This window comes from Sinohyriopsis cumingii, chromosome 7 (assembly GCF_028554795.1).
Source record: "Sinohyriopsis cumingii isolate HCF-2022 chromosome 7, ASM2855479v2, whole genome shotgun sequence".
Taxonomy (NCBI): Eukaryota; Metazoa; Mollusca; class Bivalvia; order Unionida; family Unionidae; genus Sinohyriopsis; species Sinohyriopsis cumingii.
The window spans coordinates 82,331,978-82,346,957 of NC_142967.1; the positions used below are offsets into that span (position 1 = coordinate 82,331,978).

At 34.1% G+C, this 14,980-nt stretch overlaps 1 protein-coding gene across 1 annotated transcript in view; it reads right to left on the reverse strand.

The window, feature by feature from the left end:
• LOC149795631 (uncharacterized) overlaps positions 1-14,980 on the reverse strand; it is a 61,330-nt gene that overhangs the window by 12,326 nt on the left and 34,024 nt on the right. Inside the window, exons 7-8 of the mRNA XM_089965460.1 lie at positions 13,913-14,020; positions 4,408-4,594 (exon numbers count right to left, since the gene is read on the reverse strand). Of these exons, the coding sequence (XP_089821586.1) occupies positions 4,408-4,594; positions 13,913-14,020 (295 nt within the window). The remainder of the gene's footprint in view (positions 1-4,407; positions 4,595-13,912; positions 14,021-14,980) is intronic.

The following is a 14,980-nucleotide window of genomic DNA, read 5'->3' on the forward strand; positions in this document are numbered from 1 at the left end:
GATTACCCACTACAGATGACATACAACAGATTACCCACTACAAGTGACATACAACAGATTACCCACAACAGATGACATACAACAGATTACAAACTACAGATGACATACAACAGATTGCAAACTACAGATGACATACAACAGATTACAAACTACAGATGACATACAACAGATTACAAACTACAGATGACATACAACAGATTATCCACTACAGATGACATACAACAGATTACCCACTACAGATGACATACAAAAGATTACCCACTACAGATGACAGATTATCCACTACAGATGACATACAACAGCTTATCCACTACAGATGACATACAAAAAGATTACCCACTACAGGCGACATACAACAGATTACCCACTACAGATGACATACAACAGATTACCCACTACAGATGACATACAACAGATTACCCACTACAAGTGACATACAACAGATTACCCACAACAGATGACATACAACAGATTACAAACTACAGATGACATACAACAGATTGCAAACTACAGATGACATACAACAGATTACAAACTACAGATGACATACAACAGATTACAAACTACAGAGGACATACAACAGATTATCCACAACAGATGACTTACAACAGATGAAGGATCATACCATAAGCTCAGTTGGCTTTATGACCTGAGGAGCTAAACAATCTCAATCAATGCAAAATGTTTACAGGGCTTCAAAAGTTTGTATTTCTTGGTACCTAATGTAAATATAAAATTAGAACAGGATATTTCATTAAAGAAAACCAATTCTATTCAGGCTGTTTTGTGAAAAATATATCCCTCAAACCCTCCCCCCCCGCCCATTATTCACTTATTTCCAACATGAGTCATTCCAGTGTGTAATAATTTTAAAGAACAATGTGAACTGACTGCTTTGAATACATGCACTAATTTTTTTAAAATCACTTTTTAAAAAAAAATCCATCTCATGTTAGTGCTGCAGTTTCCAGACTGCTTTGAATACATGCACTAATTTTTTTAAAATCACTTTTTAAAAAAAAATCCATCTCATGTTAGTGCTGCAGTTTCCAGTTTAGAGTTACCAGTATCAAGGTGAATAACTGGTCATGGTAGGTGGTAGGGACCAACTTTTCTTTTTTTGCATACATTCCATTAAAATAGGGTAGATTGGGTACAGAACCACATATTTTTGTGGACCCTAGAATGCTGAGCTAGCAACACACAAGCATAAAAGTACATGGGTGATGCATTGTGATCAGGAGGTATACATACACAATTGGTAATCAATTGCAAGAAAAATTGAAACTGCTAGCATACAGATGTAGCCCTATTCTAATTTATGAAACATGTACAGTCATGAATTCAAATACAAAATTATCAACCTAAATAGTCCTTGTCATAGGTTACTTCCTTTGTGGCACCCTGAGCAGATGAGTGGTCTAAATTGCTTGCACTTACTTATCACTGCTATCTCACCACTGTCCACGTGGGTTTGAGTCTTGGGCTCAGCCAATATGGGTATATGAAAAAGCTACCAGTACTTTCCCATGGGCTGGTGGTTCTTACCAGGCTTTTCCTGGGTTATTCCTCCACCAACTGGCTGCCATGTATACCTATCTTGCACAGAGAATGGCATTAAACTCAGAACTACAACAACTTCTTTTGCTTAACCGTAATAAGAAATCTGGGTCTGTGTGATGCTTTCTGCTGAAATTTCTTCCAGTGATGTTGACTGCAAACATTATGAAAACAAATGAATCATGGCTTCCCTGGTTTTTGTATTTTCATCCATATTTGCTTGCATAACAGCATTAGCAAAGTAATTTGTGTCAAAAGCAGTTCAAATTCTGTTCATCAATTAAAAATAAAAATGCTTAGATGTCTTTACTAATGGTAGTCATATTTGATGGTGGAACAACATTATTTGCATAATCTGAAAGGCATTCAAGCTAGGATACTTTCGGCCAAATTGTATCAAAGTCTGTGAAGTAATGGTGACTATATTTGATGTCAAATTTGCTGAAATTCCATTGCATGGTTCTTGAGAAGTTATTTTCTGCTTTTAGTAATGATGGTCATATTTGATGGGATCATTAGAGCAATCTGAATGACTTTTATGCCAGGTCTATTGAGTGGTTTAGGAGCTGTACTCTTTCTTTTACTTCTCCTTGACTACTTACCTGATCACATTAATTGTTGCAATTCTGGTTCCACAAGTTATGGATAATCTTTGGAAGTAAGATCATTGGGAAGTAGAACTTCCCAACTGATAAAAAAGAACAAAGAACCAAGCCTTGGAATCTGGTACTGGGAAACTAAGGTGAGCAGTTTGCGATTCTGCCAGGTTGCAAAAAGATCTATCACTGACTGACCCCTCCCCCCAGCAGGCATATCTAATGATATGCCAATGGATGCTGGGACCATTCTGTCTCTTCCTTGACAGAAAATTGACCAAGATATTGAGTCTGCCAGGAAACAGTCTGATGTGGATGTCTTCCCAGACCAGAATACAGAGTAGGGGTAATTTGTACTACAGTTTGAGTAGGTATGTCACTAACACCAAGTTGTCTGACACGAGGAGCACAACCTTGTTGTAAAGATGGTCGCTCCAAAAATGAAAGAGAATGATGTGGAGACCTGTGTTCTCCAGATTGGCTACCCAACTACAGGTGCTCGCATCTGTGCACAGAGTCACATCCAGTTGTGGCTATTCCTCTCATGAACCATCCTTAGTTGCACCATTCGTCCAGGAATTATACTATCTCATTAATTACGCTGATCTTGTAATCAAGCAGCATGGAAAAGGTGTCCTAACGAGCAAGCAAGGTCAACTGCAATGGGCACATGCCGTGACAACCTAGCAGGATAAGATCTGTTGCTGCATAAAATAATCTGCGGAGTCGCAGCAACTCCCTCGTTGTGATCTATTTCTTTATTGAAATGGATACTGCAAGGACAATGATTCAGACCACCCAAAGGTGGTGAAGACATATCAAGTTGAGATAGGTGAGAATTCCATACCCTGATGGATGAACTGAAGAGATGGACAAAGATCGGGTTTCCCAACTGATGAGATTGAGAAAGATCAGGTTTCCCAACTGATGAGATGGACAAAGATCGGGTTTCCCAACTGATGAGATGGACAAGATCGGGTTTCCCAACTGATGAGATTGACCAAGATCGGGTTTTCCAACTAAGATCGGGTTTCCCAACTGATGAGATGGACAAAGATCAGGTTTCCAAACTGATGAGATGGACAAAGATCGGGTTTCCCAATTGATGAGATGGACAAAGATCAGGTTTCCAAACTGATGAGATGGACAAAGATCAGGTTTCCCAATTGATGAGATGGACAAAGATCAGGTTTCTCAACTGATGAGATGGACAAAGATTGGGTTTCCCAACTGATGAGATGGACAAAGATTGGGTTTCCCATCTGATCAGAAAACATAGATGATGTAAAAGGGATATGAGAGTGTTTTTTCCATCAATTAGACGTGAACTGACCATATGTTTTTGGAGCATGTCATCCAAATTCACCATGATGGAAGCAGATGAAGTCATATAGAAAGGGAGACGAGACAGTGAGGTAGTTTGTAATGGCCCAACGACTTAGGTTCAGTCCAGTGCATGAAACAGGAATTTCTATGAGGATGGAAATGTGAGAATATGTGTCTGTCAGACTGAGACAAGATAGCATATACATTCGGACAGATGGACAGGCAAACAGATCTTGGCATCTCCATCATATATAACTCAACATTAAAATACTCTCATTACATGTGTATCTTGTATATTTTTCTTGATTCACTGAAATATAGTTATTTTTGTGAATTATTTGCTCTAAGTTTTAAGTACTGGTCAGTACATAATGTGATACATTCCTTTCTTCTGTTTGAATCACTGGAACAAATTTTGGAATGTTAGATATGAAAGTGGTGTGTTTAGTAATAGAAAAAAACATTGTTGGCATATTGACTTAAATAGCAAAGCATCATGAATAGTTTGGAGACATTTTTTGTTAACCCCTTGGTGAGAAGTTGGGTTGGGCTTGGTGGAGGGTGGGGTTTCAATTGTTAAATTTCAAAGGGTAGTCCTATTTTCTTAGTTGGTCTGCAAAGACAATTATTATTGATACTTCATATGGTATCTATTCAGCATATTGATAAAAACTGACGGCCAAAGAGCCCCTATTCTATCCACTCCCCTTTACAATGCAAAGGTCATGAATTTTCCATCCAAACTTGAATTTTCAAGACCCATAGTCAACATCATTAAAATGTGATCCAACAGTTTTATGCTGATTGCTACAAACCTTGACATGTGCCAATTTATTAAGCACGGTTCTTGCAAAACTAAATCAACCAATACACAAAACTTAAATTGACAAGAAATTGAGACTATTTTGACAAGTGATTACTTTACCTTTCAATCCTTTTGCGGTGCTCCTGCCGTCTGAGGTTTTCTTTGACTTGTTCTCTCTCCAGATCCATGAAGAGTCTCCGATACAAAGCTTGCTGATTTTTCTGCCGTTGTTTCTCTGCCTCAGTTTGAACTCCTGTGTAAATATCTGGCACTTGCAACTGATGAATGCTTGGATGATTGTGAATTCCTGTAGAACAGAAAGTGGATATATGAAAAAGTAAACTATTAAATATAACAGTTTTTGATACATTATTTCATCGTTCTTGAGTGGAATGTCATTTTTTATGGTGAATGCCATGCAATATATAAAGCATATTTGTACTGACAGTACAGTGGTACTCAACATACAATTTATACTCACTTATAAGTACAGTCCAAGTCTAAACAACACAGACCCTGATCTGCCATTGCATAAGGTATCTGCAGATCAGATTCTACATTGTTCCATTGATTAGCCCTAGCAAACTGTAAAGATCCAGATAGGATGGTGCATGATCTAACAGCAGATCTAAATCTGTGCTATTAGACTCATTTTATAAGCAAGTATATATGGCAAATCCATTCTTATAAGCAAGTATATATGGTAAATCCATTCTTATAAGCAAACATATATGGCAAATCCATTCTTATAAGCAAGTATATATGGTAAATCTATTCTTATAAGCAAATATATATGGCAAATCCATTCTAATAAGCAAGTATATATGGTAAATCCATTGTTATAAGCAAGTATATATGGTAAATCCATTCTTATAAGCAAGTATATATGGTAAATCCATTCTTATAAGCAAGTATATATGGTAAATCCATTCTTATAACAACTGAATGGTCATCAATCTCCAGTCTAATAATAACTGAATGGTCATGGAGGTCAAGTATTATAACGATTGAATGGTCATGGATCTCCATTCTAATAACTCCTATGTACAGTAGCATCACTGTAATCTCTTCTAGGTATCACATTTGGGAGAAAAACTGAATAGTCATCAATCTCCAGTCTAATAACAATTGAATGGTCATGGATCTCCAGTCTAATAACAACTGAAAGGTCATGGATCTCCAGTCTAATAACAATTGAATGGTCATGGAGCACCAGCCTAATAACAACTGAAAGGTCATGGATCTCCAGTCTAATAACAACTGAAAGGTCATGGATCTCCAGTCTAATAACAATCGAATGGTCATGGATCTCCAGTCTAATAACAACTGAAAGGTCATGGATCTCCAGTCTAATAACAGTTGAATGGCCATGGATCTCATGTCTAATAACAACTGAAAGGTCATGGATCTCCAGTCTAATAACAATTGAATGGTCATGGAGCACCAGTTTTATAACAAATGAATGATCATGGATCTCCAGTCTTATAACAATTGAATAGTCATCAATATCCAGTCTAATAACAATTGACTGTTGTTGTTGTTGTGGGGTTTAACGCAATTTTTCAGCACAGGATAGGCCATGTATGGCGGCCAGTATTAATGGTGGAGGAAGAACCCAGGAAAACCCCGGGAAGAACCACCGACCCACAAGAAGCTGCTGGTAAGCTTTCTCACATACCCACATTGGCCGAATCCTAGACTCACACCCACGCAGACAGAGGTGAGATGGCAGTGATCCGTAATGGAGAGCACTTTAGACCACTCAGCCAATTGGGGCCCCCTAATAACAACTGAATTATCATGGATCTCAAGTCTTATAACAATTGAATTGTCAAGGATCTCCATTCTAATAACAACTGAATAGTCATAAACCTCCAGTCTTCTAATAATTGTATTCATGGATCAACAGTCTTCTAATAATTGTATTCCTCAATCTCATGAAATTATTGGAATTTGTTTTATCATTGCCACTTCAGTTACTTCACTTACTTAAGTTCCTGGCTGATGAGAACTAATTATAATGTAAGTTTACATTATGGTTATATGCAGTATTATGACAACACCTTGCTGGGACATACCTCATTATAAAGTTTCCTCACTTATAACTCAGGCCACTTTTATAGCTCCTATGTACAGTAGTATCACTGTAATCTCTTCTATGTATCACATTTTGGAGAAAAATCAATGTTTTTCCCTTAGTTGTAGATAGGTGGAACAATTATGTAAAAATAATGATTATTCTGGTTTGCTTTAGGTTCCAAATGCTTCAAGGTCATATTTCAATAATGCAAACCATGTACAGTTCTTCCTCATCATTAGTATGGTTGTTTGTGTTCATAACTGCCAACTGTGTTATTTACCATACTGTGACATAGTACAGAATTCAAAAAGTGTGTGTTGGTTTTTTACATTATTATTTTGTGTGGCTTTTAATGACACTTTTAATGACACTTTTAACACGCTGTTGGCAACCTCATGCTGAGAAAATAGGAGCTAGGACACAATGAGGCAGCAAATCTGGGACTGTCTGATGTATCTTGGAGGTGGTGATCAACAAAATGTCAGTCTAAACTATAATAATAATAATATTAGTTAATGTAGATAATTATATTTATTCACTTCATGGTATTTGTACATTTAAATTTGTCAAACAGGACATAAAGAGTGGATAAAAATTTTCAGGTTATTTTCCTTCAACCCATATTGTCATACATATGATAGACCAATTCAACCCACATTCTCATACATATGATAGACCAATTCAACCCATATTGTCATACATATGATAGACCAATTCAATCCATATTGTCATACGTGATAGACCACCCATATTGTCAAACATATGATAGACCAATTCAATCCATATTTTCATACATATGAGAGACCAATTCGATCCATATTGTCATACATATGATAGAGTAATTCAATCCATCCTGTCATACATATGATAGACCAATTCAATCCATCCTGTCATACATATGATAGACCAATTCAATCCATATTGTCATGCATATGACAGACCAATTCAATCCATATTGTCATACATATGATAGACCAATTCAATCCATATTGTCATGCATATGACAGACCAATTCAATCCATATTGTCATACATATGAGAGACCAATTCGATCCATATTGTCATACATATGATAGAGTAATTCAATCCATCCTGTCATACATATGATAGACCAATTCAATCCATCCTGTCATACATATGATAGACCAATTCAATCCATCCTGTCATACATATGATAGACCAATTCAATCCATATTGTCATGCATATGACAGACCAATTCAATCCATATTGTCATACATATGATAGACCAATTCAATCCATATTGTCATACATATGATAGACCAATTCAATCCATATTGTCATACATATGATAGACCAATTCAATCCATACTGTCATACACATGATAGACCAATTCAATCCATATTGTCATACATATGATAGACCAATTCAATCCATATTGTCATACATATGATAGACCAATTCAATCCATATTGTCATACATATGATAGACCAATTCAATCCATATTGTCATACATATGATAGAGTAATTCAATCCATCCTGTCATACATATGATAGACCAATTCAATCCATCCTGTCATACATATGATAGACCAATTCAATCCATCCTGTCATACATATGAGAGACCAATTCGATCCATATTGTCATACATATGATAGAGTAATTCAATCCATCCTGTCATACATATGATAGACCAATTCAATCCATCCTGTCATACATATGATAGACCAATTCAATCCATCCTGTCATACATATGATAGACCAATTCAATCCATATTGTCATGCATATGACAGACCAATTCAATCCATATTGTCATACATATGATAGACCAATTCAATCCATATTGTCATACATATGATAGACCAATTCAATCCATATTGTCATACATATGATAGACCAATTCAATCCATACTGTCATACACATGATAGACCAATTCAATCCATATTGTCATACATATGATAGACCAATTCAATCCATATTGTCATACATATGATAGACCAATTCAATCCATATTGTCATACATATGATAGACCAATTCAATCCATATTGTCACACATATGATAGAGTAATTCAATTAAAACCTGTCATAAAATTATAGACCAATTCAATCCAAATTGTCATACATATGATAGACAGATTCAATCCATATTGTCATACATATGATAGACCAATTTGATTCATATTGTCATACATGATAGACCAATTCAATCCATATTGTCATACATATGATAGACCGATTCAATCCATACTGTCATACATATGATCGAGTAATTCAATCCATATTGTCATACATGATAGACCAATTCAATCCATATTGTCATACATATGATAGACCAATTCAATCCATATTGTCATAGATATGATAGACCAATTCAATCCATATTGTCATACATGATAGACCAATTCAATCCATACTGTCATACATATGATATACCAATTCAATCCATATTGTCACACATATGATAGACCGATTCAATCCATATTGTCATACATATGATAGAGTCATTCAATTAAAACCTGTCATAAAATTATAGGCCAATTCAATCCAAATTGTCATACATATGATAGACAGATTCAATCCATATTGTCATACATATGATAGACCAATTTGATCCATATTGTCATACATGATAGACCAATTCAATCCATATTGTCATACATATGATAGACCGATTCAATCCATACTGTCATACATATGATCGAGTAATTCAATCCATATTGTCATACATGATAGAGTAATTCAATCCATATTGACATACATATGATAGACCGAATCAACCCAAATTGTCATACATATGATAGACCAATTCGATCCATATTGTCATAAATATGATAGACCGATTCAATCCATATTGACATACATATGATAGACCAATTCGATCCATATTGTCATACATATGATAGACTAATTCAATCCATATTGTCATACATATGATAGACCACCCATATTGTCATACAAATGATAGACCAATTCAACCCATATTGTCAAACATATGATAGGCCAATTAAATCCATATTGTCATACATATGATAGACCAATTCGATCCATATTGTCATACATATGATAGACCACCCATATTGTCATACAAATGATAGACCAATTCAACCCATATTGTCAAACATATGATAGGCCAATTAAATCCATATTGTCATACATATGATAGACCAATTAAATCCATATTGTCATACATATGATAGACCGATTCAATCCATATTGTCATACATATGATAGAGTAATTCAATCCATCCTGTCATACATATGATAGACTGATTCAATCCATATTGTCATACATGATAGACCAATTCAATCCATACTGTCATACATATGATAGACCGATTCAATCAATATTGTCATACATATGATAGACCGATTCAACCCATATTGTCATACATATGACAGACCAATTCAATCCTTATTGTCATATATATGATAGACCAATTTGATCCATATTGTCATACATATGATAGACCAATTCGATCCATATTGTCATACATATGATAGAGTAATTCAATTAAAAACTGTCATACATATAATAGACCAATTCAATCCATACTGTCATACATATGATAGACCAATTCAATCCATCCTGTCATATATATGATAGACCAGTTCAATCCATATTGTCATACATGATAGACCAATTCAATCCATACTGTCATATATATGATAGACCAATTCAATCCATATTGTCATACATATGATAGACTGATTCAATCCATACTGTCATACATATGATAGACCAATTCAATCCATATTGTCATATATATGATAGAACAATTCAATCCATATTGTCATACATGATAGACCAATTCAATCCATACTGTCATATATATGATAGACCAATTCAATCCATATTGTCATACATATGATAGAGTAATTCAATTCAAAACTGTCATACAAATCATTGACCAATTCAATCCATAATGTCATATATATGATAGACCAATTCAATCCATATTGTCATACATATGATAGACTGATTCAATCCATATTGTCATACATATGATAGACTGATTCAATCCATATTGTCATACATATGATAGAGTAATTCAATCCATATTGTTATACACATGGTAGACCAATTTGATCCATATTGTCATACATATGATAGACCAATTCAATCCATACTGTCATACATATGATACAAACGATAGACCAATTTAAGTACAATAGTTTTTTTTTGGTCAAAGGGTCCACATTATATCCAGAATTACATGATAATTAAGGCCATTATTATGAGAGGAAGTTGTAAAATCCCAACAACATAAGACTTCAGCCAGTGTTTATTCAAAATTTTGAAATTAAATGCAGGTACAGAATAGGAATCCCCCTCTATGTGAAAATATATAAAATTATAATGTACCCAGATTTACTGGGTTTGCCTACTTGCCTCACAAATGTCAACAAAAATTAAACAGATGGGCATTTGGAACCTAAAGCAACAATTAAATGGGTAAAGTCATAAATAGATATTGACTTAATGGGTCTGTCTACTTGTCTCACATATGTCAACAACAATTAAATGGGTAAAGTCATAAATGTATATTGACTTAATGGGTCTGTCTACTTGTCTCACATGTCCACAACAATTAAATGGGTAAAGTCATACATGGATATTGACTTAATGGGTCTGTCTACTTGTCTCACATATGTCAACAACAATTAAATGGGTAAAGTCATAAATGTATATTGACTTAATGGGTCTGTCTACTTGTTTCACATGTCCACAACAATTAAATGGGTAAAGTCATACATGGATATTGACTTAATGGGTCTGTCTACTTGTCTCACATATGTCAACAACAATTAAAAACATACAATCATAAATGTATATAGACTTAATAGTCTGTCTACTTGTCTCACATGTCCACAACAATTAAATGGGTAAAGTCATAAATGTATATAAACTTAATGGGTCTGTTTACTTGTCTCACTTATGTCAACAACAATTAAATACATCCAATCATAAATGTTCACTAACATAAGCCCTGTCAAAATTTGACTTTCCTGAATCAGTGCCTTAATGACTACTAAATTCCATTGATTAGTCAGGTATTTTCTTCCCTGAAAGTACTAGCCATGCAATAGCAGTACTCCCAGAAAGTACTAGCCATGCAATAGCAGTACTCCCAGAAAGTACTAGCCACTAGCCATGCAACAGCAGTACTCCCATAAAGAACTAGCCATGCAATAGCAGTACTCCCAGAAAGTACTAGCCACTAGCCATGCAACAGCAGTACTCCCAGAAAGTACCAGCCATGCAATAGCTGCTGATAAGAGATTACTGATATTAAAGGATCAAGTTTTATCTTCCAGTTTTACCTTTTTTAAAAGTTCCAGTAATAGCTATTCCTTAATTTACATTTTGAAATATTTCTCTAACAATAAACAATTGGAATGTACTAAATGATAAATTTGTCAGAATTGCTGATAAAAACTACATTTATTACAAAATTAATGTTTTTCTTAACTTCAAATTCCTGCTTGTTTTGGGAAAAAACTGAAGGAGATTCTGAATATCATTTTTTGTACATACATTAATAAATTCTATGTTCAATTTTTTTCTGATTGTGAAAGGTCATTCTCTTCAAGGAACAAGTTTACACAAAAGATGACTGCCTGATGACAATTAGTACGAAGTACAATCTACCTGATTTCAATTAGTACTGAAGTACAATCTACCTGATTACAATTAGTACTTAAGTACAATCTGCTGGATGACAATTAGTACTGAAGTACAATCTGCCGGATGACAATTAGTACTGAAGTACAATCTGCTGGATGACAATTAGTACTGAAGTACAATCTGCTGGATGACAATTAGTACTGAAGTACAATCTACCTGATTACAATTAGTACTTAAGTACAATCTGCCGGATGACAATTAGTACTGAAGTACAATCTGCCGGATGACAATTAGTACTGAAGTACAATCTGCTGGATGACAATTAGTACTGAAGTACAATCTGCTGGATGACAATTAGTACTGAAGTACAATCTACCTGATTACAATTAGTACTGAAGTACAATCTGCTGGATGACAATTAGTACTGAAGTACAATCTGCTGGATGACAATTAGTACTGAAGTACAATCTACCTGATTACAATTAGTACTGAAGTACAATCTGCCGGATGACAATTAGTACTGAAGTACAATCTGCCGGATGACAATTAGTACTGAAGTACAATCTGCCGGATGACAATTAGTACTGAAGTACAATCTGCTGGATGACAATTAGTACTGAAGTACAATCTGCTGGATGACAATTAGTACTGAAGTACAATCTACCTGATTACAATTAGTACTGAAGTACAATCTGCCGGATGACAATTAGTACTGAAGTACAATCTGCCGGATGACAATTAGTACTGAAGTACAATCTGCTGGATGACAATTAGTACTGAAGTACAATCTGCTGGATGACAATTAGTACTGAAGTACAATCTACCTGATTACAATTAGTACTGAAGTACAATCTGCTGGATGACAATTAGTACTGAAGTACAATCTGCTGGATGACAATTAGTACTGAAGTACAATCTACCTGATTACAATTAGTACTGAAGTACAATCTACCTGATTACAATTAGTACTGAAGTACAATCTGCCGGATGACAATTAGTACTGAAGTACAATCTGCCGGATGACAATTAGTACTGAAGTACAATCTGCTGGATGACAATTAGTACTGAAGTACAATCTGCTGGATGACAATTAGTACTGAAGTACAATCTACCTGATTACAATTAGTACTGAAGTACAATCTGCCGGATGACAATTAGTACTGAAGTACAATCTACCTGATTACAATTAGTACTGAAGTACAATCTGCTGGATGACAATTAGTACTGAAGTACAATCTGCTGGATGACAATTAGTACTGAAGTACAATCTACCTGATTACAATTAGTACTGAAGTACAATCTGCCGGATGACAATTAGTACTGAAGTACAATCTGCCGGATGACAATTAGTACTGAAGTACAATCTGCTGGATGACAATTAGTACTGAAGTACAATCTGCTGGATGACAATTAGTACTGAAGTACAATCTACCTGATTACAATTAGTACTGAAGTACAATCTGCCGGATGACAATTAGTACTGAAGTACAATCTGCCGGATGACAATTAGTACTGAAGTACAATCTGCTGGATGACAATTATATATATGGGGAAAAGAAGAAATAAAGGTTATCATTTAAATTTAAAACAAATGAGTTTGACATTAAGTCTTGTTATAACTTAGGAAAATAAAGAATACTATGCAAATAAATGCACCGTTTTAAAATTTCATTTATAATAATTTCTTTCACTTTTATGATGTTAATGTGTACTTTTACTAAAATGTTATGACCCTAATGTATGCCCCAAAAAGTGTATGAGGAGTCCATATATCAATCAGTTCCCAAGCCAGACAGAGTGAATTGTCATAATTAAAACAGCAGGTAGTTAACAATGGTAGGATTACACAATTTTCTTGTGTGATTTGCATGCATTTATTTAATTTCTCAATTAGTGTGAATAACATACAATACAAGTCTGAGTGCCTCTAGTATGAAAACTACAGATCATCATACCACTTTTTCTTGATCTTTTTTCATGTAGTATATCTTCCTTGTTGGGTTCGAGGTCAAACTGAACCATCTTCACTACTTTACGTTCTCTGTTCTCCGTGTCATTATATCCTAAAAATGCAAATTAAGGTCACAAAATGACAAACTTGGTGGCATTTAAATTAAATAAAAAAACAATCCAAGAGATGGCTTGTGTATTGCCAATTTCACAATTTGCAAAAAACGAATGTAAATGTAACAAAAAATAGAAATATTTGGATAATATGTATGGCCACAAAAAAGGGTTGGCTGCAAAACGTTTCTGCTGACTATCCATTCCTGATGCATTTTCCACCTCAAAGCTGCCTCGAATATGACTCTTTTTCTCAGAGAGGAAGAGTTAAGAAATAATTGAATCCACTTTATTTAATACTCATTACATTCAACAAATGAGTTATTTATTTAATACTCATTACATTCAACAAATGAGAGTTATTTATTTAATACTCATTACATTCAATAAATGAGTTATTTATTTAATACTCATTACAGTCAACAAATGAGTTATTTATTTATTACTCATTACATTCAATAAATTAGTCATTTATTTAATACTCATTACATTCAACAAATGAGTTATTTATTTAATACTCATTACATTCAATAAATGAGTTATTTATTTAATACTCATTACATTCAACAAATGAGAGTTATTTATTTAATACTCATTATATCCAACAAATGAGTTATTTATTTAATACTCATTACATTCAACAAATGAGTTATTTATTTAATACTCATTACATTCAATAAATGAGTTATTTATTTAATTCTCATTACATTCAACAAATGAGTTATTTATTTAATACTCATTACATTCAACAAATGAGAGTTATTTATTTAATACTCATTACATTCAACAAATGAGTTGTTTATTTAATACTCATTACATTCAATAAATGAGTTATTTATTTAATATTCATTACATTCAACAAATGAGCTATTTATTTAATACTCATTACATTCAATAAATGAGTTATTTATTTAATACTCATTACATTCAACAAATGAGAGTTATTTATTTAATACTCA